The sequence below is a fragment of the Notechis scutatus genome, chromosome 8, assembly GCF_049901735.1.
Source record: "Notechis scutatus isolate UNSWTSFEM ecotype Mainland chromosome 8, rNotScu1.2, whole genome shotgun sequence".
NCBI lineage: Eukaryota > Metazoa > Chordata > Lepidosauria > Squamata > Elapidae > Notechis > Notechis scutatus.
In genome coordinates, this window is record NC_142016.1 from 16,137,183 (window position 1) to 16,163,857 (window position 26,675).

Genomic DNA, 26,675 nt, shown 5'->3' on the forward strand with positions numbered 1-26,675 from the left:
TGTCAGAAATGGTGTGGGGTCCCCTGCTTGGGTGGGGGGTTGGACTAGATGACCTACAAGGTCCCTTCCAACTCTGATAATCTGTAATCTGTAATCTACACAAGTTTGTGGACCAATGTTTTACAAACTTGGCAACTTTAAGAAGTGTGGACTTCAACTCCCAGAATTTAGGCTATCTGGGAGTTGAAGTCTGCAGGTCATAAAGAGCCATAGTTGTCACTCCAGCTGTAAATCAAGAAAGGGGATCCGTGAATCTTCTCCAGCTAACTTTAGAAGCCTTCCAGCAAATTCCCCCAAGGTACAATAGTTAGATATTATGTTTTACCTTAGTCAGCAAGTCAGATGCTCAGTTTAACAATCATCCTCTACATGTATTTTTAACCTGGCTAACCAAAGAACAAACCACCATGTACTTGATGGGTATCTTTGTGTTAAAAAGAACTTGCAGATGAAATCAGGTTGGAGGGCATTCCAGTGCCCAGCCAGAATATGCCATAAATGGAAATAATAAAACTAGTAGGAATGCTCTTCACCAAAAGGAGGAAAAGAATTTGCTGGTCCCTTCCTTGCAGTAGCTGGTTCTTTTTTTCCCCTGTATTGTGCCAGACCTTCCTACCTTGGTACAATCAGATCGGTACAGGTAGAGAGTGTTCTGTAGGTCTTGTCACATTTTCTAGCTAATGATCATGGCAGAATACTGCATCCAATTTTGGTCACCACACTATAAAAAAGATGTTGAGACTCTAGAAAAAGTGCAGAGAAGAGCAACCAAGATGATTAGGGGACTGGAGATTAAAACATATGAAGAATGGTTACAAGAGCTGGATATGTCTAGTTTGATGAAAAGAAGGACCAGGGGACACATGATAGCAGTGTCCCAATATTTGAGGGATTGCCACAAAGAGGAAGGGGTCAAGCTATTTTCCAGGCACCTGAAGGCCAGACAAAGAATAATGGATGGAAACTGAAGAAGGAGAGATTCAACCTGGAAATAAGGAGAAATTTTCTGACAGTGAGAATAATTAACCAATGGAACAGCTTGCCTTCGCAGGTTGTGAGAGCTTCATCACTGGAAGCTTTCAAGAAGGGATGGGACTGCCATCTGTCAGAAATGGTGTAGGGTCTCCTGCTTGGGTAGGGGGGTGGACTGGATGACCTACAAGATCCCTTCCAACTCTGTTAATCTGTTAGAGGCCCAGCTGTATGTGGCCTTTGAACTCTCCATAGATGCATCAGATGGATAAGATACATAGTGTTGATTTCATTCCATCGCAAAACAGAAAGTGAAAACACTTCCTCACCTTTAGAAATTTTGCATATTCAGAGCATCGTTTGCTAGCATGTCAGTGTTTATTAACGTCAAATACCAGAGACCAGAGCAAGTCAAAAAGCATTCAAGGAATATCCAGTTAAAAGTTCTAGAATAAAATAATAAATAACAGATAAAATGTATATTAAAATCGCAATTTGGCATCCAATCTGTCAGTTGCACACGAGCAAAACATAGCATGGCCTAATCATAATATAACAATCAATCCTTAAACTGTGAGGCCCATAGTCATTAAATACTAAAATGCAAAAGAATGACAACACAAAAGGGTATGCTGCATTAATTGTATAAAATAGCTATGATGGATTAATCACCTGTTTCTGATGGATCCATTGTGCTGCTTTGCAGAATCTATCTATCTGGGTTGGAATCATAGTCTGTTTCTTCTTAAGCAGCCACTGGAGATAAGTAGTGCCAGAATGGCCAAGATATCTATCAATTATTGGGAAGATAAGTTTTCCCACCCCCACCCCCGAATATCTCTATAAAAAGTGCATCGAAGGAGTATGTGTTCTAGCATGTCAATAAGTCTTTAATCTGTAGGCTGTTTCACATTTCTTAGAATGTCTTACTTCACTGGAAGTCTAATTGTATACAGCTTTGTTCCATTTTATTCTATAAAACTTGGACTGGATTGTAACTTGGTTTAAATTGCTACCAAATGTATTGCATTTCAAGGGAGCTCTTAGTAGGACATTTCCAGAAGATCCGCTTTACGTCATCTAGTAAGCAACCTAAGATACTTCTAGAGTTCTTCAGTAACCGCAAGGTTTGGGTTAGATCAAATTCAACACCTTGGAAATAATCCAATTCCAAGCAAATCTCATGTTGCCCTTTTAAATGACATGGCAAATTGCAAATAGTTGTGACATTGAAATATATGCACACACAATCTAGAATAGGGATAAATTTTGCATATGTATTTTTCCAGATCGATCTATCTATCTATCTATCTATCTATCTATCTATCTATCTATCTATCTATCTATCTACCTACCTACCTACCTACCTATCAATCATCTATTTATTTGTATCCCACCTTTATTCATTTTACAAATAACTCAGGGAGGTGAACTTATCCAACATACCTTCCTCCTCCTATTTTCCCCACAACAACTACTCTGTCAGGTAAGTTGGGTTGAAAGAGAGTGTCTGGCCTAAGGTCATCCAGCTAGTCATACAGCAAACTGCATTCCTTACTAGCACTGATGATGTTACCTAGTTTGGGTAATGAAACGTCTGCAAGAAAACAAGCAACCCCAGAGAGCAAGAAGGACCCCTCATGATCCAGGACTTGCTTTCCCCAATGGAAATTTCTGCTATATCTTTGGTAACATGCCTTCCCTGAAACCATCTGTGCAGTCAGCTCTGTTTCCTTGTTCAGGGTCTCAAAATATTGCCCATTGGTTTTTAGCTATCATGTCTTGCTCAAAGGCTAGCCAATTAAACCTCACCAACCCACTAATGGAGTGATATCTTTCACCTAAGAAGGATGATGTCATTCACCAGCCTTTCCCAACTCTTTATTATTTTTTTTGGTCTGGTATTATACTTGGTTTACTTTCTCAACCCCGCTTGTTCATATTTCAGCTATGCTGCAAGGAACAAAGAATATTGCTCATTTCTGCTGGCTTACTCATCCCTTGTCATGTAGAAAGCTATTACCAAAATTGGTGTAGGAGAGACGCCAACTGTAAACCATCAGCTGAGCAGTTAAGCTCCCAAATTTTCATAATAATATCCTGACAGAAAGGGAAGCGGTGGCTCAGTGGCTAAGACGCTGAGCTTGTCGATCAGAAAGGTTGGCAGTTCAGTGGTTCGAATCCCTAGCGCTGCGTCATGGAGTGAGCTCCCGTTACTTGTCCCAGCTTCTGCCAACCTAGCAGTTCGAAAGCATGTAAAAAACATGCAAATAGAAAAAATAGGGACTACTTTGGTGGGAAGGTAAGAGTGTTCCCTGCGCCTTCGGCGTTTAGTCATGCCAGCCACATGACCACAGAGACGTCTTCAGACAGCGCTGGCTCTTCGGCTTTATAATGGAGATAAGCATCACCCCCTAGAGCCGGAAACAACATATGTGCAAGGGGAACCTTTACCTTTACCTTGACAGAAGAAAGAGTAACTAACCAGGAGGAAGAGGGAGGAATTATGGGAACAAGGCATGGCAAATTAAGAAATTGGTTTTGTTCAAGGGGGTAAGTCGATGCCAGATGGTCTTTTCATCTTTCCTGGCATTCTTGGGATTTGACTTTTATGAAGCTGAACCAATGAAAGCCAACCAAAATTCAAATTCAAGTCATTTCACGATGGTTGCATGGAAACAAACCCAATCATATCAGGCTAAGAAAGAAAAAGTGAAAAGCCTGCAAACTGATGAACGGAAGGTGGATTTTATTTACAGGTTGATATGACTTCTTGATTAACTTGCACTACAGGCAGTCCTCAACTCATGACCGCAATGGAGCCAAACATTTCTTCTGTTGCTAAGTGAGACATTTGTTAAGTGAAGGTTGCCCTTTCTTTATGATCTTCCATGCCACAATTGTTAAGTGAATAGCTGCAGTTGTTATGTTAGTGACACGGTTGTTAAATGAAACTGACTTCCCCATTGTCAGAAAGTCACAAAAGGGGATCACATTGATCCCAGAACTCAGCAAATGTCATAAATAAGGGTCACTTGCCAACAGTCTAAATTTTGATCACGGGGATGCCGCGGTGGTCATAAGTGCGGAAATATGGTCATAAGTCACTTTTTTTCAGCGCCTTTGTAACTTTGAACAGTCACTGAATGAATTGCTGTAAGTTTTGTGCATAGAGCACAAAAATGAATGGCTCAGAAACAAATTGTTCTGACTCAGCTCCCCAAACACAACAAACTTGGTGTTATTTCCAAACCTTTCCAGTTTCAGCCAGGAAGATAGACAGCTGCCATATATAATGTCAAGCCCATTAGCTTTTCTGGCGGCCCACTGGCTAGGCTAACTGGGGTTAGTTCCTTAAAGTTTCAGACAAACTTTTTTCTCACCACATCTTGAGATATCAGTAACTGACCTACTCCTGAATCTTCCTCTCACCAACCTTCTTCTCTGCCTTGTAGGAAGTCCCATTTCCTAGTTCTTCAAAGCTTCTTTCCCTGGCATCTACTGTAACTTCTCTAGCACATGATGTTCTGAGGGAGCAGCCAGATAGAAGAGAAAGGATTATTTCGTTCTCTTCTCCCCACCAACTTCCATCCATGATCTGATGCTTTGCAGTGTGGCAGACATGGAAATGTAATTCTCTCCAAGAGCTGCTGATAACTCAGGAGCCATTGGTTTGGAGTCAGCCTATCTTCTAGAATTCCCTGCAAAATTCAAAGAAGGTTTACATTCCAACCTAACTAAATCATATGTGCGGGGGACAAACATGATTTTCTTTCCCCACTTTTAGGTAAAATGTCTCATGGACAATTGCCAATGAAATAATGAAAATCAAAGCTTGTCATTGTTAATTCTTTTCTCCGAGATTAAAGTATAAGCTAACTCTCATTGGCTTTGACTGAAAGTATATCTGGAGCAAATGTAGCATGCTCCCTGGTAGTGGATAACATTTAGGAAAGCCAGTCAAAGCAGACTAAAAGGTATTTGCTTCTAAGACTCCACATAGAAGCTGCCTTAGAATAAATTCATCCAGCACACATCGATGTTAACTTATCGATTGAACAACAGTTGATAAGAAAGATAAAAAGACATTCAGCATCTGGAGATGGCGGAAGAGGAGAGAAAGAACCTGAGAAAATCACAAAACACAAAGACTTATAAGTAGAAGTAGGTCTGTGGCAAAAGAAACCAAAGAAAGTGCCAATAGTAATAAACACTTTGGGTGCATTCCCAAAACATCTGGAGCAGAGGTGGTATTCAGCAGATTCTGACCAGTTCTGGAGAACCGGTAGCAGAAATTCTGAGTAGTTCAGAGAACCAGCAAATACCACCTCTGACTGGCCCCGCCCCATCTATTCTCTGCCTCCCGAGTCCCAGCTGATCGGCTGGGTTTCCTTTGGTTGCCCTGCACAGGAGAACGGAGCTGGAAGGCAGGTTAGTGTGGGGGGAGGGAATTGAGATTTTACAGTATCCTTCCCCTGCCACGCCCACCAAGCCATGCCCACCAAGCCACAACACGCCCACCAAGCCATACCCATAGAACCGGTAGTAAAATTGTTTTGAATCCCTTCACTTGTCTGGAGCACTATTTGAAGACCATTGGCACTGACGAAATCACAGTCAATCACTTGCAAAAGGCAGCTTTATTTGGAACAGTTTACATCCTGTGACAATACTTTTATTACCATAAAACAATAACATCTGCCTGTCCCAGGGAATGACTCGATAGGTGGATAAAAATGCCAAATCCAGTCTAAACATCTGTCTGGGTGGGGTGACCAACCATATCGTGGTATATCATGCTAAATGTACATGCTACTTAGCTTCCTGGCACATATGCTGAAAACTACAGCTTCATTTTGTGTCCAGATTCCAGCTGATATGCTTTTATTGATAGATGCTTCTCACCTGTTCCATGTGGGCTGTTTGGTAGATCAGGAATGCCCTGGCACTCGCCCCAGGGAGAACATGCAAATCATGCCAAACACTAAATTGCCTCTTCTGCTGCTAGAAAATTCAGTTAATAAGCTAAGATACCCTTTGCCAGTGACTTGTTCATGTTGAAAGTGTGAATGTGCTAGTGCTTTGCTTAACATTTTCATATGTGATATGCATACATACATATCTTGCTCAATAGTAGTAACTGAGAGAGGAATCTTGGAGTTCTGGAGAACTGGTAGCAGAAATTTTGAGTAGTTTGGAGAACCGGCAAATACCACCTCTGACTGGCCCCGCCCCCATCTATTCTCTGCCTCCCAAGTCCCAGCTGATTGGCTGGGTCTTCTTTTGTTTCCCTGAATAGGAGAACGGAGCTGGAAAGCAGGTTAGTGGGGTGGCGTGGGGAGAGAATTGGGATTTTGCAGTAACCTTCCCCCAGGAGTGTGGAGGGAATGGAGATTTTACGGTATCCTTCCCCTGCCATGCCCACCAAACCATGCCCACCATGCCAAGCCAAGCCCACCAAGCCATGCCCACAGAACTAGTAGTAATTTTTTTTTGAATCCCAACACTGTACCCATCATTGTTTCAATACAAAGACTGGAGCCATTAGATAGAAGAATTTAAAATATTGGATCCTACTTTCCTGATTCTTTGAGAATATTGATGTTCAAGTCACAGAAATCATAAATGAAGCCAATAATCTGGATCTCAAGAGTTGTTTTCCATCACTAAAAAGCTTTCCCTTTTAAAAATTGCAACTAAGCAAAATTACACCCATGTCCACAATATTAGCAATTACCCAGCCTTGGGCTCTCATATTTACGGTAATCATCAACAAAGTGACATTTTTAGAACCTTTCTTTTAGAGCAGGGGTGTCCAACCTTGGCAACTTTAAGACTTGTGGACTTCAACTCCCAGAATTCCTCAGCCAGCTTTGCTGGCTGAGGAATTCTGGGAGTTGAAGTCCACAAGTCTTAAAGTTGCCAAGGTTGGACACCCTGTTTTAGAGCCTGTTAAATTTTATATTTTTATCTTTTTATCCCCTTGAGCTGATTGCAAAGAACACTCAATCCATGACAACAATATAATAAAAGTCAAACAATTCAGGGTAAGGAGATAAAATAAAATCCTGTTATAAAGCTTAAGAAAAGGAATAGCAAGGAATACAAAGGATTTCCTCCAAATTCATAATCTTTTTGACAGCTTATGGGATCCATTTTTAAGATGTTCTCCAGTCAGGACTGTATAAGTTGCCTTAAAAGCAGCTGATTGTGAATCCCTTTCCACTGTGCAAGACTATAAAACAAGATGAGCTTTCTTTGGTGGAATAACATTATTTAAGTATCTCCATCGTCATTATTTTTGTGTTTTGCTCTTCCTTCCTTCCTTCCTCCCTTTCTTCCTTCCTTCTCTCTCTCTCTCCCCTTTCCTCCCTCCCTTGTCTTTCTTTCTTTCTTGCTTTTTCTTTCTTTCTTTCTTTCTTTCTTTCTTTCTTTCTTTCTTTCTTTCTTTCTTTCTTTCTTCCTTTCTTCCTTTCTTCCTTTCTTCCTTCCTTCTTTCTTTCTTCTCTCTCTCTCCCCTTTCCTCCCTCCCTTGTCTTTCTTCCTTCTTGCTTGCTTGCTTTTCCTTCTTTTCTTTCTTTCTTTCTTTCTTTCTTTCTTTCTTTCTTTCTTTCTTTCTTTCTTTCTTCTTCTTCCTTCTTTCTTTCTTTCTTTCTTTCTTTCTTTCTTTCTTTCTTTCTTTCTTCTTCCTTTCTTCCTTCCTTCTCTCTCTCTCTCCCCTTTCCTCCTTCCTTGTCTTTCTTTCTTTCTTTCTTGCTTTCTTTCTTTCTTTCTTTCTTTCTTTTTCTTTCTTTCTTCCTTCTTTCTTTCTTTCTTTCTTTCTTCTTTTCTTTCTTTCTTTCTTTCTTTCTTTCTTTCTTTCTTTCTTTCTTTCTTTCTTTCTTTTCTTTCTTTCTTTCTTTCTTTCTTTCTTTCTTTCTTTCTTCCTTCCTTCCTTCCTTCTTTCTTTCTTTCTCTTTCTTTCTTTCTTTCTTTCTTTCTTTCTTTCTTTCTTTCTTTCTTTCTTTCTTTCTTTCTTTCTCTCTCTCTCTCCTTTCTTTCTCTCCTTTCTCTTTCTTTTCTTCCTTCCTTCCTTATTAAAAACCAATAAAAAGAATTAGTACATTTGAGAAACACTGTTCTCGCTTCTAGGACAAAAATAAATAAATAAAAAAAGATTCAGCATTATAGATATTCACATAATGCATCTCAGCAGACAGTTACACTTATGGCTTACTGTTCTGTTTCAGGATCTGTTGCTAAATTGTAGTCTCATTGTAACTAGGCTGCATAAGGGTAGAACAGATGCACCCCTTTATTTAATGCATTAAGCCCTTGGATCTGGGAATTGCCTATGGATCATTAAGAGACTTGTATCATGCAAGAGTCTCCCCAGAAACAGCACAGTGTAGCCCAGCCACATAATTTTTGGTTGATGTTTGGTTATGATAATGTACCTGGTTTGCAGCGCAGCTTCTGTGCTTGCTACCTACTGGTCCATGTATGCATTGTCTTCCTCCTTGATCGCATAATTTTGCCTTGCTGTTCCCTACTGTTTGAATGTGGCCTCTGCCTACGACTCTTGAATCACCAAAAAATCAGGCTGGCCTGAAATTTATTTATTTTATTTATCTGATTTGTCAATTGCTTACAAGATAATAGGTATAAGAATAAACATGAGTATGAATACAAGAAGTAGGTACGGATAAATGGGGACAATAGGACAGAGATGGTAGGCACGATGGTGCACTTATGCAGGCCCCTTACAGACCTCTTAGGAATGGGGTGAGGTCAATAGTGGATAGTTTAAGGTTAAAAGAGTGGGGATTTGAGGATGTTACAACAGTCAGGTGGTGCATTCCAGGCATTGAGCACTCTGTTGCTGAAGTCGTACTTTCTGGAATCAAGTTTGGAGCAGTTTACATTGAGTTTGTATCTGTTGTGTGCTCTTGTATGGTTGCAGTTGAAGCTGAAGTAGTCATTGACTGGTAGGACATTGTACCAGATAATTTTGTGTACTACGCTTAGGTCCAACCATAGGTGGTGTAGTTCTAGGTTGTCCAAGCCCAAAATTTCAAGTCTGGAGGTGTAGGGTATTCTGTTGTGAGCAGAGGAGTGTAGTACTCTTCTTGTGAAATACTTCTGGACTTGCTCAATTGTATTAATGTCCAATATACAGTGCAGATTCCAGACAGATGAACTGTATTCGAGTCTAGCAGAAGTTTTGTATGCTCTCATTACAGTGGTGGGATTCAATTTTTTTTACTACTGAGTCTGTGGGCGTGGCTTGGTGGGTGTGGCAGGGGAAGGATACTGTAAAATCTCCAGTCAGAGGTGGTATTTGCTGGTTCTCCAAACTACTCAAAATTTCTGCTACTGGTTCTCCAGAACTGGTCAGAACCTGCTGAATATCACCTCTGTCTAGTTAGCAATTCAATATTACCGGAGGAGAAGCTTCGTAAGATTAATTTTACAACTCTTAATGCCATTTTGGCAATGCTGTTACAGTGAGCTCTGTTGCTTAGGTCATTCCATAGGAGTTCTCCAAGGTCCTTGACAGAGTGAGGGTCATCAACGAGGTCATATCCGCCTAGCTTGTATTTGGTGTACTGATTTGTTGGTCGAGCTTTGGACTTGCCAATTGTTTGACTATTCAGACACAGAGCAGAAATTTGCCATTTCTGCAATGGATGCCAGTTCTGCCATTGTTATCTGTTAATGCAGTCACCCCGACTTTCCTTTCCTGTTTTCAGATTATCTCGGATAGCCTCAAAATAATGGGGGAAATACTACTTTCACACTGGTGGAGTTAAGGGCAACTTAAGTCTTTCTCACTTGGAAATTTGGGACAAGATGAATGGCACAGGGACAGGGAAAAGTAATTGCCAGTATTTTTGGTATCACATTGTATCATCGTTAAGTGGAAGCTGGGAAAGGCTCCTTTTGGTGCTGTTGTTCAGTCATTAAATTGTTTCTGTTGCAACCCCATAGACCACAACTTACCCCCCCCCCCCATTTTTCAATGTCTCCCAGAGTTTGCTGAAACTCATGTTAATTGCATCGATGACAACATCAAACCATCTTAGCTTCTACTGTCCCCTTCCCCTTTTTGCCATCAATCTTTCCCAGAAATAGCCTGCAGTACTGCATTCTAACCGCTGTACAACCACAGCTACAGAGCCAACAATCTGGGTCCTCATTTTACTGACCTCAGAAGGATGGAAGGCTGAGTCAACCTTCAGTTGGTCAGGATTGAACTGCGGGCAGTCAGCAGAGTTAGCCTGCATTTCTAACCACTGTGCCATGACGGCTCTTAAGTTACATGCATCAAGAAAAGGCAGAGTTTTAATTGTGCCCTTGTGGGCAACATTTTGACTTTCTAATCATACCTTGTGGACACCCGTGCATCTCAGAGACACCTTCTGAAAACATATTGCCTTGTACAAATGAAAGGAGGAGAAAGATGTACAGATCAAGCTGCTTCCAAGGAAGGCTTCAAGAAAAATGAATCGTTTATGTCCCAAACTCTACTTTCTTCCTCTGAATGAGTTCAGATGGAAAGGAACTGAGTTTGAATCTTATTTTAGTCATTCAACCTCCTGGCTATGGTTAGATGAACTCCTTACAAGCCAAGCCGTGTATATCCCCCTTAATCCAGTCAATGTGCCTAATTAAGAGCTTAGTGCGTTGTATACCAATCCCAGAAAAGTTAGGGCCGTTGATTCAACCATGGTCCAGTTCACCACTGATAAAGTGAAACTATATAAACATAGTCATTGTTTGGAGAGAACAAAAAGTCACAGACATTCAACCTAGTCTGCTTCAGGGGGGGTTGGTATATTGTAAAAAGAGTGAAGTTTATTTATAGACTATTTGCAGAGCTGATGAACAAAGCCAGGATTATTATGTAAGTGTGGAAAAACACTCACTCATACACATGCATACATACCAGAAAATGGGCTAATCTAAATTCGGGACCATAAATACTTTAGGTCACTTATCTGTGTATAAACTCTTCCCACCCTTTTTCAACATTTATATCAGGAAGGTTTCTACAACTGGAAGAAACCTACAGTAGCTTGTCAGTCTTCAAAGCCAACTTCCTTCTCCTTTCCAACTGCAGCTAAAGGATTTCAAGATGAAGTCATTGAGTTATCCCTCTCTCGTTCCCTCCCCCTCCCCCATGTAAATGATCTCTTCCAACCTCACCTACCTGTGCCCGCATTGCACCTGCCTGCCTCAACTTGCCCTAAGAGGTTTGCGGTCTCTTGTAGGGAGGGATTATGTATGGATAATTGAACTCCTTTGCATGTTTTCAATAACATTCTACTCATTTTGCTACCTCTCTTTCTGATCCTTCAGCACCTCCCAAGAATGGATAGTCAAGAATATTTTTTCCAAGTAAGGCACTTATCTGAAGGAATCTGCCCCCTTTACTACCGCCTCCCATTTCCCCCTTGGTTAAAAAAAAATGTAATTGTCTTGCCCAGATTAGCAGACGCTTGTTCTGCCACATGTTCCATGTTTGGTCTGGATCACAATATCTTACCAGCCAGCATAAGCCATCTTGGTGCTGTTGAAACATAAAAGAGGTGACAGCAGAGGTGGTAAGTTTTGAGGTAGTTTTTTTTAGCCCAAATTTTTTATTTTTTCCAAAATTTTTTTTTCATTTTCTCAGACATTTTCACCCTATTTACATAGTAAATAATTGTAATTACATCAACACCTATTGTTATTGTATGGCACAAATTCTGCAAGTAGGTAAACTCTTCAAGCAGGTAAACTCGTTCATGGAAGGTACTGTTACTGCTGCTTTGCTTTTCTATAGTGTTTTTGGCAGTATTTTGGTGGCCCCTAAAATTTTTAGCTTTGGTATATAGTCTGCTTTAGCCTAGAGCTGGCCCTTGGCATCATGTGGGCATATAAGGTCAACTCAGAAGAGAAGGCATGGTTCTAAGCTGCCATTGTATTGCCTGGAAGACTTTATAGTAGCCATTATCCACCACAAAAGCCTCTCCCCACTTCTATAATTCCCAGCAACCATGGAGAGGACAAATTGAGGATGATTGGAATTGCAGTACAATTCATCTAGGATGGTCCTTCAAGGAGAGAAGCGACTTAGGACTAAGGAGAAATTTCCTGACACTTAGAACAATTAATCAGTAGAACAACTTGCCTTCAGAAGTTGTAAATTCTCCAACACTGGGGGTTTTTAAGAAGAGATTGAATAATGATTTGTCTGAAGTGGTGTAGAGTTTCCTGCCTAAGCAGGGGGTTGGACTAGAAGACCTTCAAGGTCCCTTCCAACTCTGTTATTCTATTATATTCTGTTCCTTGGTTGGAATAAGCAATGAAGAGTTTATTGGCCTATCAGTTTAGGAGATCTCAGTTCAATTCCCCATTTGGCACATTCTCATCTTACTCCACCTCTTGGAATTGCTGTGAGAACTTAAATGGGATTAAATTGACCAATTTTTATGAAAAATCCTCTTGCTTAATTTTTTTTTGTTTAAATGTAAGGGGAAAACGTCTTAATAGTGAGATTCACAAAAGAGGGAAAGACTGTACTTTATGAATGCTGAAGATTCTCCATCCCTGGAGCAGAGTCACCATTCAAACACGGTTCAATTTGTTTTCCTGTATTTTCAGAGTGTGATCCTGGATGAGCCTCCCAAACCTTTAATTCAATGATCCAGTGAAATTGTTGTGGTTCGCCGGCAGCCTGTGCAGACGGCAGCAGAATCGGACAGTGGGGAAGAACGGGGACCAGTCCGGGAGTCTGGAGAGGACTCGGATGAGGGTCCTGTGTCTGATGCAGAGATGGGGCCAGGATCATCTGGGAGTGGGGTCCTGCCTGCGGAGCCTCCGGAGTCTGGCAGCAGTGAGGCAGAGGACCCAGGGGAGCCTGTTCCCAGTGCATGTGTGCGCAGAGCTGCTAGAAGGTGAGAGCAGCTGAAACAAAAGGGGTGACTCGGGAGTAAGGCTGGGAGGTGATTGCCCCTCCCATAAGGACAGGCAAAGATGACGAAACCTTTTCAGGAAGCAAAGTCATTAGTTCATTTCAGATTCATTCTTGAAGCTCTTTTGGCTGGTTTTTGTTCTAGTTTTTTGACACTTCTGTTATTGGCAGCAGGTGGGTGCTTATCTTGAGAGACTATGGGTTCTCCAGAATTGGTCAGAACCTGCTTTAGACCACCTCTGCTGTTGTGGGCCTTCAGTTTGACACCCCTGTTCTAGCTGAACGAAGTATGCATTTTAACACTGACTCGTGATTTTATTTGTTGATCAAATCCATGGTAGACCATAGATAATTCTCCTTCATGATGAATGCCAGAGTAATCAACTTGGCCATTGCCCAACTGAGACAAAGCCTAGAGAAATCTTGCATCACTTTACATTTTTCTTACAAGCCTTTGTGAGACATGTATGCAATGTGTGTGCCCATCTCTCTCTCTCTCTCTCTCTCTCTCTCTCTCTCTCTCTCTCGCATCTTTCTGATTTCCTAATGTAAATTGCTCATTTCATCCCCTTCCCCCAAGATCTGCCACTTGCCCACTAGCGATTTACTCTTCTTTGTCCTTTCAGACCACAAGATGGCTGGCATTTTGCAGAGGTCTCTCTCTCTCTCTCTCTCTCTCTCTGTCTTCCCTTCCCTTCCCTGAACCACCAACAAAGGAATTTCTTATCATGGTTATTAAAAGGGCAATGGCTTTGTGAAATACTGGATCCTCAACCTTGACCCTGTGTAGAGGAAACAAGAAGTGTGGGTGAGATCCCAACCCTTGGTGGAAGGGTGCAGTGTTTGCAAATGATGCAACAACAAAAACAACAACGGGATTTCTGATGATGGCAGGCTGGCCTTCACACACTGAAGACTTGACAGATAAAGCTGGTAAGTGCTTAACAGTGTGGAACAGCCAACGTGGTTTAACCAAATAGTCACAGGGAGAATCTAAGTGAGATATGGGCAAGTTGGTTTAAATTTGCAAATGTAAGCAGAATGCATGCAGGAGACCTCATTAAGCAGTTCATGCAGCAACCCTGGTACCGTTTATCAGCCTACCTGAACAGGCAGTGCTAGGATGAAACAGAAAGGAGATAGGAGTATATTTGTCATCTCAAGGACTTTGAGAAGGTGCCACGTTTATCAGCCTACCTCAACAGGCAGTGCTAGGATGAAACAGAAAGGAGACCGGAGTATATTTATCATCTCAAGGACTTTGAGAAGGTGCCAGCTAGGCCCTCATAGGACCTTTTAGAAGATCATTTGAAGGGATGAGGCTGCCCCCTGGGGACCAAACTGGGTAGGACATTAGACCCCATGCATGGATTTCTCTTCACAATTGTAGATGCATTTTTTTTCTTGGAACATTTAATCCCCAAATGCTAAATGCTGACATATTCATGAGGGAAATGGGAAATGGCACTTTATATCTCAATATATATTAGCCTTCCTTCCCTTCCTTCCTTCCTTCCTTCCTTCCTTACAGATAGGGTTAAAATAAATTCCTTCCTTCCTTCCTTCCTTCCTTCCTTCCTTCCTTCCTTCCTTCCTTCCTTCCTTTTATACAGATAGGGTTTAAAATAAATTCCTTCCTTCCTTCCTTCCTTCCTTCCTTCCTTCCTTCCTTCCTTCCTTCCTTCCTTCCTTCCTTCCTTCCTTCCTTCCCAACAGGTGTGCATACCCTATATAAGCAGAGGCACGTATGTCGATTTGTGGAGTTGATTGCTAGGAAGAAAGAACAAAAAGTGGTTGACTGGTTTGTGGTGCTCTAAACTCAGAGAACTGGGCTCATTGAGTAAATCATGGTTAGAGAAATGCTTAGTAGGCTGTAGGAATACAAAGCACCCAGGCTGAATTGTGGTGCAGGAAGGGCGCATCTTGCCAACCACCGAACCACTCATGGGAATGAGAACTTGCCTTTCTTGAGTACTAAACCTTTTCTTTCCAACCCAAACTCTCCCGAACTTGGAGTTCTCCAAAATGTTGGGCGGAAACTCCCGCACACCTCCAGTCGGCGGGGCTAAGGATGATGGAACTGCGCTCCAAATCCAGGCTACGAGTCAGCCAGGGCGGAGATCGCTGATTTCCGTCCTCCCCCTACTGCTTCGAAGTCCGGCCACATCCAGCCATGCAGCCTTCGGGTCGCTTCTTGTATGAACCCGAAGTTACCCCGGAGGATGGGGCGGTGGGGGGAAGAGATGAACGCCTCGAGTGCTGCGGGACAGTCGCTGGGAAAGAGGGCGCGACTTGGTCGCAGCCAGGCAAGAAAAAGCGACGGCGGCAGCGGCTGCAAAGCGACGGGACGATTGGTTGGCTCGGTGCCCCCATGGCTCGCCAACCGAAGGGCGCCCCCGTCCCACGCAGGGAGGCGAGGTGAGAGGCGTGTCCACGGGCGGCTGTGACGCGCGGTCGGGCAGGGTTATAAAACACCTGCAGCGAAGACCTGGGACCTCAGAAGCGTCTCTGGGCGGCTTTGGGGAGGGAAAAAGGGAAGCAAAATTGTCCGCCACCTAAAAGGATTAAGCTTAGCCACGATGGTAAACTGCCTGTCCTGTTCCTTTTCTTTTGCAGTCGCCCTTTGTGTCCTGCTGCCAGAAGGTGAGAGAACCGTCAGGATATTTTTCTTTTAAAGCATAACAATTTTGGGGCTCTGCTTTGTGCCTGTTTTAAATCCTGCTATTTAAAAAAAAACAAAAAAACGCATTTTGCTTGGGAAGGAGCCTTAGCTTTTGACTCCCTCCTTAGTTCTTTCAGCCAGATGCCAACCACCAGCTCCATCCTCCGAAGATCCCTGCAACGGGACCAAATTTTGCTTTCTGCTTCTAGTTAAATGACTCCAGGCTGGAGGAAGCAGTGAAATTTGGCTTTGCAGTGGATGCATTGCAGGGTTTTCTGATTTTACTCCTAGCACAAATCCCAACGATAAAACCTTTTCTCTCCTTTTCCTTCTCTCTGGTTTGTTATTTCTTCTTCTTTTTTTTTAGGGGGAAAAAAAAAGACTTGGCTTTTGTTTGCAGCATTCTCAAAGGAATAATAATGATTTTAAAAAAGAGGCTTAGTCCTATTTGTAGCATGTTGCCCACGCTTGAGATGATTGTGGATGAATTTAGAAAGGAAAGAAGCCAAACACCTAACCATTACCGCCCTCTAGTCATGCTCTGTCAGTTCGTGAGGGTGCTGATCTCGTTTGCCAACGAATGTGCCTCTTGACTGATAAACGTGAGGCATTGCAAACACGGGCCATACAGCTAAGCGGGACGTCCACGATCACTTTCAGCATCTTGGTTTCTTGCTGAGCAATGCTGAAAGTGCCGCGGGGATCTGTAAACACCTTGAGTGAATAAAAAACCACAACTTTTATGATCTTGCAATCTCAGTCGTTAACTAAAGCTGCGGCTGCAATAAAACTGTTAAGCTGGAAACCTAGAGGGCAGGTTAGTCACTCTGTTTACATACCAGAATGCGTTCCTGGCTCTTCCCAGCCAGAGCTGTGATTTGATTCATCTTCTCTGTTTTTTTTTCCTCCCTTTTCCTTTTCCCTCTGGATGTATGAACAGGCCAGGCTGCAGCAGAATCCCATCTCCTGGCAAACAACAGTCGGCACCAAAGGACCAAGAGATGTTCTTGCACCAGCTGGATGGACAAGGAGTGCATCTATTTCTGCCACCTTGGCATCATCTGGATCAACACACCAAGGCAAGTGAAGCTCTTAGGGGTTTGAAAGAATCCAGAGGGTCCCTTTTGCTTGGTATAGCAAAAGTCCACCTTTTCATGCAGAACATTCGAGTTCCAATCTCTGGCATATCTAAGTTGGTTGAAGAAAACACACTTTGTCTGAGCCGTGGTGGCACACACTGCTTAGAATGCAGTATTGCAGACTAATTCTGCCGACTGCCAGCAGTTCAATTCTCACCTGGCTCAGGGTCGACTCAGCCTTCCATTCTTCCGAGGTGGGTCAAATGAGGACCCAGATTGTTGGGGGCAATATCCTGACTCTGTAAACTGCTTGGAGAGGGCTGTAAAAGCACTATGAAGCTGTATATACATCTAAGTGCCATTGCTATTCTCTGAAACCTTGCAGTGGCTCACACTGCCAGTCAGTGTCCCCAGACTTCTGTCTGATTACACAGCAAATTTATCCTACAAAATCCATGAGGATGACTAGACTAGCTACAAAGAAGTTAGCATGTAATCTGGGATAGCGTGTACACTGCGGGGGGGAACCCCATTCTCTGCTCTCTCTCTTTTTGCAAATAACACTCTGAAGCACTCTTCAACTTCTTACCCTATCTTGGCTTTGGGTGATAGCAAAAATATCAATGTTTCAAAGGGGCTGATTGGTATTATCATACAATTATCAAGAAGGTATTGGCCAGTTGCACGGTATGGCAAGATCCCAGCAGCTCTCAAACAGTCTCTCCTGGGTGGCTTAGGATCCAAGCCAAACGGGCTACACTCGCGGTGTAGGTGTGGTTCGAATTATGCCTGCTAATCTGCAATATTGTGTAACAATCCAGTGGGGAAGGTGGATGTCATTCTCTCCAGTTTTATTTTATTTTATTTATTTTTAAGAAGGGGAAAGGCTGGGAGATGAGATTGACAAGCACTACAGGGGTTAGTTCTCCAAAATTGCAAAGTTTATAAGAGTTTCTTCGTTTCTTTTTAAACAAATGAGCTTCTTAAAGTCCAGATGTAGTCCAACTGCCTTTAAAGAGTCATCTATTCTTGGTTTGAGTCCAAGGATCCAGTGCAAGGGAAATTGCACTGGGTTTTCTGCCCTAATGTGAGATAAAGGTTTATTTGCCAAGCAATAAACCACAATTTGCAAATCTCTTCAGCAGAGTTTCTACATAAGACTTGTTCAAGGCCAATTGAATACCACCATGGTTAGCACATCTGGATCAAGAAGATTGCCTCCTTCATAGTGACTGCAGAGATATCTAGCTATTGTTCAATTTCCTTGACTACTGACTAACCTATATCATCAATGACTTTCCAGTCAACCATGGAGATTAACTTGATTGTTGTTTTCTTCTTTCACAATTAGCCACTCTGTACCCTATGGGCTAGGAAGTCTTCCTACACGACACAAGAGGTCCCTCCGCAGATGTGCGTGCTCACATTTCAAGGATAACTTCTGTACAACTTTTTGTCATGGCAATCCTCAGTAAGTAGGCTAAGAAGCAAGAATATATCCCTAATCCTAACCCTGATATATACAAGAAAGAGCTAATGGTTCTTGGGAGATTGATAGAGGGAACTCTATATACATGGGATAAAAAATTTCCTTGAATTAGCTTGTGATTAAATTGTCCCACTTCAGCAAGTATGTCAATATATTCACTCATTATGCCAAACATCATCCAATGGTGGGATTCATTTTTTTTACTACCAGTTCTGTGGGCATGGCTTGATGGGCGTGGCAGGGGAAGGATATTGTAAAATCTCCATTCAGAGGTGGTATTTGCCGGTTCTCCGAATTACTCAAAATTTCCGCTACCGGTTCTCCAGAACTGGTCAGAACCTGCTGAATACCACCTCTGCAAACATCCCAAAGTACTTAGAAACATCAAACCAAGTTGAATGTAGCTCAATCGGCTCATTTGGCAAAGGCGTAGTCATAATCCAGTCCAGGGTTCAAAGGACACAAATTCCATACTAGGAATCAAAGTTCATAGGAGAAACCAAGAAGGCAATGTTACTTCCAAGCAATGTAAATCCAGGTATTGGATGGATATACACCAAGAGGCTGGCATCAAAGCTATTCCAGCCTTGGAGTATGCTCAGGAGACTTAAATAGTGAGACCTTCTGTCCATCATGCAGGTATAGTTGGGGCTGCACACTACTAACAGGCTGCTTAGAGTAGTGACTTACTCTTTAGCAGGCCCAGATTTCATGGAGCTCCTCCAAGCAAATTAGCACCCTCCTATTTGTATTGTAATGGGTGGTAAACTGGGTGAACATGTCTCTATTCCATGGTCAGAATCTACCGGTCTCTGTTTCTTCCATGTCTCCATTGTATGGAGAAGAATGGGACGGAATCCATGTTGTTGATCAGCTCCTGATCTCCTTCTGAGAAGGTCATCTCAATAAGCCAATAAAAGCTCACAATGGCTGGGATTGTACAGCATTCTCAGCCGAACTGAAATAAAGCCCATTGTAACAACTGTGTGTGAACTTTGCCACTAACAAAGCTGCCCCATGGAAGTCATCATAGATACTTGGTGGAAACCACAAAAGCATCTCTTTTATTATTATGTCACTTGCCTCCTGATGCATTCTCTATGACGCCTGTGGATTAAATGGAAATCTCCTTTTTAAAAAACACAATAGAGTAGAATATTTTGAACTTAAGAGGGCTATTCTTTATAATCTCTTCTTTAGGTCTCTTGATCAGGCACACACATATTCTCTATGTCCATACTCTCTGAGAACGATGGCTAGGGCAATCCAAAACAGTGAAGAGCATGCAGTTGCCTATTCCTACATTAAATTGTTGAACATACATATTTTTCTTGAGAAATCCAAATCTCTAGTGCCACTTTGTTCCTTTAGGCACCCAGCTAAGTCTTATGAAGAAAACACTTTTATTGAATATATAGTATATAACAATACAGTAACAGGAATAGCAATGTAGTAAAAAAATGTTCTTTAATCTTTTTCCTATTATGATCATTAAACTGGATACTTAGAAAATCTTGCATAAGTAAATCCAAGCTATAAACTTTTCTAAGAATTGGATCCTCCCTTTGTTAAACACACACACACACACACACACACACACACAAAGAGAGGAAGAAAAGAGAAAGTTTGCAGGGTAAAATCAAAGCTTTTTTTAAAAGCAACTTACATGTTTAAGAAATATTAATGCCTTCTCTCTTTCTCTTTATTTTGTCATTCTCTCTTATGGCACTCACCTTGTCCTTTTTTTTTTCTAGAAATCCCCCCAAAATGCAGCTGCCCAAGGGCACAGGAATATTGGCAAAACTTCGTCAGAGCAGAAATCCCAAGCTTGACAAGTTGAACTTTGGAAAGTTTTCAGGTAAAAAGTCTACTTGTGAGCCTTTTTATATTCGCATTGTGTAATGATTTTGCTGCATATCCAGTCCCAACTGGGCAAACATGAAGATCTGCAAAATGCTTTGGACCAGAGTTTTAAAAGTCATTGCTCACCCCCCTCTTCAAGTTCTGGAAATGGAGAAGTCCTTTTGCTAATTCAAAAATGGCTAATTCAGAAATCCATCTCTATCTAATCTAGAATATCTGTTTTAACAGAATAATAGAGTTGGAAAGGTGCTCGGATGTCTTCTGCTCAAGCAGGAGATTCTATACCATTTCAGACAAAAGGTTGTCCAATCTTTGGAAAAGCACATCCCCTTTGCTAATAAACTCATTTCCCCATTGACTTAATGAGGTCTTTCTAATGTAGAAATTTCTCCTAAAAGAGTAGGGAAACTATTGACAACATGCTGCTGGGAACTTAGCCACTCTTGGTATATTTTCCAAATCAGGTCACTGCTTAAGCCATAATATGATTTTCTGGGAGTTCACTGGTCTTCACAATTATATTTACTTGCATGGGTTTAGGAAGTTGTTTGTTGCTTTTCTTGGACTGCTGAGTTCCCCAAAGTTAAATATAATCTTCAGGAAATATTGATGGGGTATAAGTATAATGCTGACTATTTATTTGATTGTATAATTCACAGGTTCTTATGCTTTCCGGAACTGAATTTACCAGAAGGCTCTTTTCCAAGATATCAAGGTCTTCCATGGGAAAAGAGTTTTCTGAAGATAAAGGGATCAGCAGAAAACTTAAGGATGCTCCTTGTCTTAGTTGATGGAGTCCTCCATTTCCAAAGATGCTCCTCTACTAAGGAGTCAAAGGAGAGAACACATAACACTGATGGAGAAGAAAGAAAAGTCTACATAACGCTGGGGCTGGGATGAACAAGGAGCACCATTGCCAATGGAACACTTCCCCTGTTACCCCAAAGATGATACCAAAGAAGGTATTGGGAGAAATCTCACCATTTTTCTCCTGCTCCTCGATGATGCATCTCCTCCTGTGCCTCTTTGTTGGGTGAAGTTTATCCATAGGGGTCCCAGAAAAATGTCCAGGTGGATAGCTGGCAATCTATGCATCCAGAAGAATTTTGGGGAAACACAATATCTACAGCCCCGATGTAACAGTGCAAATGTCCTTCCCACCCACATCCCTGGAACTTGCTTGTGCTATTTTAGCATTTGATTTTAGAGGTCATTTGCTTGTGGGGAATCAAACAGCTCCCCCCAATACTGTCCTGTCCAAATTCTTCTTTATTTTTCTGTCAATTCAGGTAATCCTCAACAGTGGTGGCATTCAAAAAAATTTATTACCAGTTCTGTAGATGTGGCTTAGTGGGCATGGCTTGGTGGGCATGGCAGGGGAAGGATACTGTAAAAACCCACTCCCTCCCCACCCCACTAACCTGCTTTCCAGCTCCGTTCTCCTGTGCAGGGCAACCAAAAAAGACCCAGCTAATCAGCTGGGACTCGGAAGGCAGAGAATAGATGGGGGCGGGGCCAGTCAGAGATGGGATTTGCCGGTTCTCCGAACTACTCAAAATTTCTGCTACCGGTTCTCCAGAACCTGTCAGAACTGGCTGAATACTATCTCTGATCCTCAACTTAAAACCACAACTGAGCCCCAAATTTATGTTGCTAAAAGAGAAATGTATTTAGGTTTGCCCCATTTTACCATTTTTCTTGCCATTATTGCTAAGTAAATCACTGCAGTTGTTAAATTAGTAATACGGTTGTTAAGTGATTCTGGTTTCCCATTGACTTGGCTTATCAGAAATGTTGCAAAAGGTGATCACATGACCCCAGGGACACTGCAAATGTCATAAACGTGAGTTGTCAAACATCCGAATGTAGATGACCATGGGGTTGCTTCAATGGTCATAAGTGTGCAAAATGGTCATAAGTCACTTTTTTTCAGGGCCATAACTTCAAACGGTCACGGTTTGAAGTCGAGGACTACCTGCCCCCTCCCTGGGGATGAGGCAGATGCCACCTTCTTTGGGGTATCCCTTTCTCCCAAGCTGAAAAAAATAAAAGGGGAAGCTAAAGTGTAGTAGTCCTTATTTAAAATGTCATTAGGGATCAAGAATAGTTCAACCCATTAATTGCTACAACTCCACTTAAGAATCTGGGCATCGTCCCCATATTTTTGTATTATAACAAAAATCCATCCAAGATGGTTCACACATGCTCTACGCAGACTTTTTTTTTTTTTTTTTTTTTTTTAGGAATTCAGGAAATCAGGAAAGAAGCATTTCATCTCATTTTCATCGAAGGGAATTCCTTCCTTGTCTAAAACACAGGGCACTTTAACTCTTTTCCTTATGAAAGGTAGCTTCGGTTATAAACCACAATGTCCAAAAAAACATGGTTTGGTGGGATGTGCAATCTAGCCAAGAAACTCTTATCCCAGCTTGTTTCCATGGTAATTGTGGTTTAAAATTCTCTCTCTGCATAGCTCTTTAAAAACATTATGTTTGTCTTGTATATGACTGCTTAGAGGACAACGTATTTTTCTAAAATCCAAGCGGGTCTTCTTTTACTTTTGCACTTGTGCAGATTTTGTTTCAGTCTCAAAAGAAAAAAAAATCTGCTTCCTTGCACAAAAATGAGTAAAAGGGCCTCATTTTGTACAGTCCTAGATTTATGCAACCAAAGATGTTATGGAAAAGGGAACTTTACCTGCCATCTTCCTCTGTTCAGATTTGCGTGCACCTTCTGTATGTAGCATTCCAGTGCTTGACTACACATGTAGATTTATGTAGATATATTTATTTATTTTACTATGAAATACAAACTTTTATTTGTAAAAAAAGTAAAAAAATATATATCCCAAACCAGGTTTTCTGTCTTTCTGATTTGGGGGCACGAGAGGGGATTCCATAAATGGAGGTTTTTTAAAGAGAGGATGTTTCTTTAGCTGCATTACACAATAACCATATAAACGGATATACCTTTGAACGGTTATGTTCACACATCATAATTGTTCCAGCCCTACAAAGTAGTCCAGAGAAGAAGCACAACCAGGACTGGTTAGCTCTTATCTTTATTGCAAAGTCACATTAACAGAATCTTGGAAGGGTGAAAGTATTTTATCCCCTCTTTTCCTTTTAACTTTCCAGAAAATGAGGGAGGGTCTCTTCTGAAAAGTTTCCCACATGTTCCCTCTTTCTGAGCTGAAATATCTTTTACAAGTGTCTGTGACTCTTCCTTCTGTCTCCCAAGGCCATGTCCAGAAACTATGGCAATGACATTCTGTTGGAAAAAAGTTGGATAATTTGTGATTGCTGAGTGTGATATGAGAAAACCAGACTTTGACCTAGAATGTTGTCTGCATCAGGCCATTAAATTAAACCATAATGTAGCTTATTTGCTTAGGCATGGCATGAACACAGCGATTATATTTGCTAACCTGGGTTAGAATTTAGCGTGGTATGCAACTTGAACAACAGAGACTCTTTAACTTCACTGTCCATTTCTGATTTATGAATCCATTTCATCCTCAATCCCCGTGGGCTCTGAGCAGTTTGCAGATATTGCAAGAGCAGCAATAATAAATAATCAGTGTTAAAATGTTGATAACAAAAGTATCTTTTATCTTGAACTCAGCTTGGTTAGCTCCCTAAAGACTAACATTAACTAAGGCCTTGAATGAGATGACATTTCATTTTGCTGTTTACAAACCCTGGGGATTTCTTTTTTGGTACAAACCCAACCAGTGTTTATCAACCAGCCATTAAAGAAATGGGACCAGAAGGGCAATTTCCAGAATGACTTTTAACTTTCCCCTAATTAACCAACTCCTTCTTCTTAATGCACAATTAATAGTCTATTCCAAACAGGTCATAAAGACTTTGGCATCACTAATAAAATGTTGTTCACTAATCGGGAGAATCAATCTGAAATTAATATTTTCTTTGGTAGTAATGAGCCCCATAAAAAATCAGATTGGAAAAGGATGGGGAGAATCTTACTAGCTTCAAATGCCAAACATACAAGCCAGTTACCTGCAATCCAGCCACCTGGGCTTGCTGGGTATCTTGAATGCAGCCTCTTGAAGAAGGATGTGCAGCACTGGGAATGAGTTAACCACTGAACAAACAGACTTCTTTACTATAGCTATAAAGTGTATTCTGAGATACTGAGTAGGTATAAACCAATAACATTCAGGAAAACTTTGGAAAATCTCCTGCGTCATGTTCTTATACTTATTTAGTGATAAGGTAATGTGTGTGTATGTTGGGGACAGAGAAAGAGAGAAAGAGAAAGAAAGAAAAAGAGAGATGGTGGGTTTTCCTGTTTTCTATTAACAGATTTAATAGATTAACAGAGTTGGAAGGGACCTTGTAGGTCATCTAGTCCAACCCCCTACCCAAGCAGAAGACCCTACACAATTTCTAACAAATGGCAGCCCAGTCTCTTCTTGAAAGTTTCCAGGGATGAAGTTCCCACAACTTCTGTTCCATTAGTTGATTGCTCTCACTGTTAGAAAATTTCTCCTTACTTCTAGGTTGAATTTCTCCTTGATCAGTTTCATAATTCCTTGCCTGCCCTTTGTGTGCTTTGGAATATAGCTTGAAACCCCACCTCGTCTCTGTAGCAGCCCCTCAAATATTGGAAAACTGCTATCATGTCACCCCTGGACCTTCTCTTCACTAGACTAGCCAAGTCCAGTTCCTGCAACCATTCATTGTATGTTTTAGCCTCCAGGCCCCTAATCATCTTGATTGCTCTTCTCTGCACTCTTTCTAGAGTCTCAACAACTTTTTATATAGTGTGGTGATGGTGACCAAAACTGGATGCAAGACTCTGTGGTCTTACTAAGGCTTTATAGAGTGATATTAGTACCTCACTTGATCTTAATTGTATCCCTCTGTTAATGCACCTTAGGATTGCATTGGCTTTTTTGGCTGCCACCACACACTGTTGGCTCATATTTAATTGAGTATCCACTAAGACTCCAGGATCCCTCTCACAGAGGATTACATGATAATCTCTTTGGCAGCCTGCAACCATCTCATGGTTGAATTCCAAGGAAAGGTACTACGAAAGCCTCAGACCTTTTTTTCAGATTAGGAAGTTCAAGAGCAAATTTTGGTGAGGTAGATGTCTATGGAGATTCTCAATCAACCAAGTCATGGTTAAAAAACCCCCATCTTTCAGCATGATAGATTTCTACTCTGGGAAAAAGAATCCAAGCCCACTAATTCAAGCCCAGTAGCTGAGACAAACTTTCACATTTCTCTTGGTGCTGATTTCAATCTTATTTTACCACAGGGAGTTTCTGTTACTCATCCTTCCTTCACTCTGAAGCTCCCTTGAGTGCTTTTTTTTTACTATAGAAAATTTTATTGAATAAACAGTTGAACACAGTGCGACTTTCCTGACAGTTATTTTGCCATACATGCTATAACATAAAGCAATAACAATTGATATAACAATTGATCTCTTCCTTATTTTACATTACTAAGTTGGTCCTATTTACATATATATTTTCCTATTTACAACATAATTTCCTTGCCCGTTCTTTTTACATAGCCATTATATCCACTATATTACATTGTCTTTAGTTTAAAAATCTTCTACCTTCAGTCTTATAAAGCATCACAATTTGATTTTTTTTTTGTTCCGACTTCCTTTCTTCGAGTCTAACCATTGGTACATTTTGTTCCAGACTTCATAATATTCTGTCTCACCCTTATCTTTAATTTCTAATGTTAGCCTGTCCATCTCTTCTAATGTTAGCCTGTCCATCTCTTCCCTTGTGTGCTTTGTTCCCCAACATTAAAAACAAAAAACTCATAGAGGAAGTTTCCTCATGGTGACTTCCCTGGGATACGAAGGACTAGGGATGACATGGTAGCAGTGTTCCAATATCTCAGGGGCTGCTAAAAGGATGAAGAGGACAATCTACTTTTCAAAGCACCTGAAGGCAAGACGAGAAGCAATGGATGAAAACCAATCAAGGAGAGAAGCAACCTAGAACTAGGCAGAAATTTCCTGACAGTTAAAACAATTAATCAGTGGAACAAATTGCCTCCAGGAGTTGTGAATTCTCCAACACTGGAAGTTTTTTAAGAAGAGATTGAACAACCAATTATCTGAAACAATATAGGGTTTCCTACCTGAACAGGGGGGGGTGGTGGATTAGAAGACCTCTAAGGTCCCTTCCAACTCTGTTATTCTAAGGAGATTGTGGAGGGCCAGAGAGAAGTTCTTATAATGAAAGACAGATCATTCGCACATTCCCCTTTGTGCAAAAATTCCGTTCTCCACCATAAGATGATACCGTATTTGCTGGCGTATAAGACGACTTTTTTGCCCTGAAAAACATGCCAAAGTGGAAAGGGGCAAGTTAAACAACTTTTTTATGTTGGGGGTTATCTCGCTTTCGCCGGGCATTATAACTGAAATGTGCTACTCCTTGGAAAGAAATTTGGCACATTAAGTAAGAGTATTGGGGGGAAAAAATAAATCAAAGGAATTATTCTGCATGACATTAATTAAGGAGATTTATGGTGAGTTAACCAGATAGATCTTCAGTGGGGGATCAACGTCTGGAGCTGTTGCAATTAAACTCCTATCCCTTTTGTACAGGCACGCATGGCACCTTTCGTTTTGCAGATGTTAATTTCCACCATGGAGATCTCTGGAAAT

General features: G+C 41.4%; 1 protein-coding gene across 1 annotated transcript; it reads left to right on the forward strand.

The window, feature by feature from the left end:
• The first annotated feature begins 15,316 nt into the window (after positions 1-15,316).
• On the forward strand, positions 15,317-22,815 carry EDN2 (endothelin 2). Its single transcript, XM_026679424.2, has 5 exons — positions 15,317-15,553; positions 16,513-16,651; positions 18,003-18,122; positions 19,895-19,998; positions 20,663-22,815. Exons 1-5 carry the CDS (start codon positions 15,490-15,492, stop codon positions 20,683-20,685), a joined length of 450 nt encoding a protein of 149 aa, XP_026535209.1. The 5' UTR covers positions 15,317-15,489; the 3' UTR covers positions 20,686-22,815.
• Positions 22,816-26,675: the final 3,860 nt, after the last annotated feature.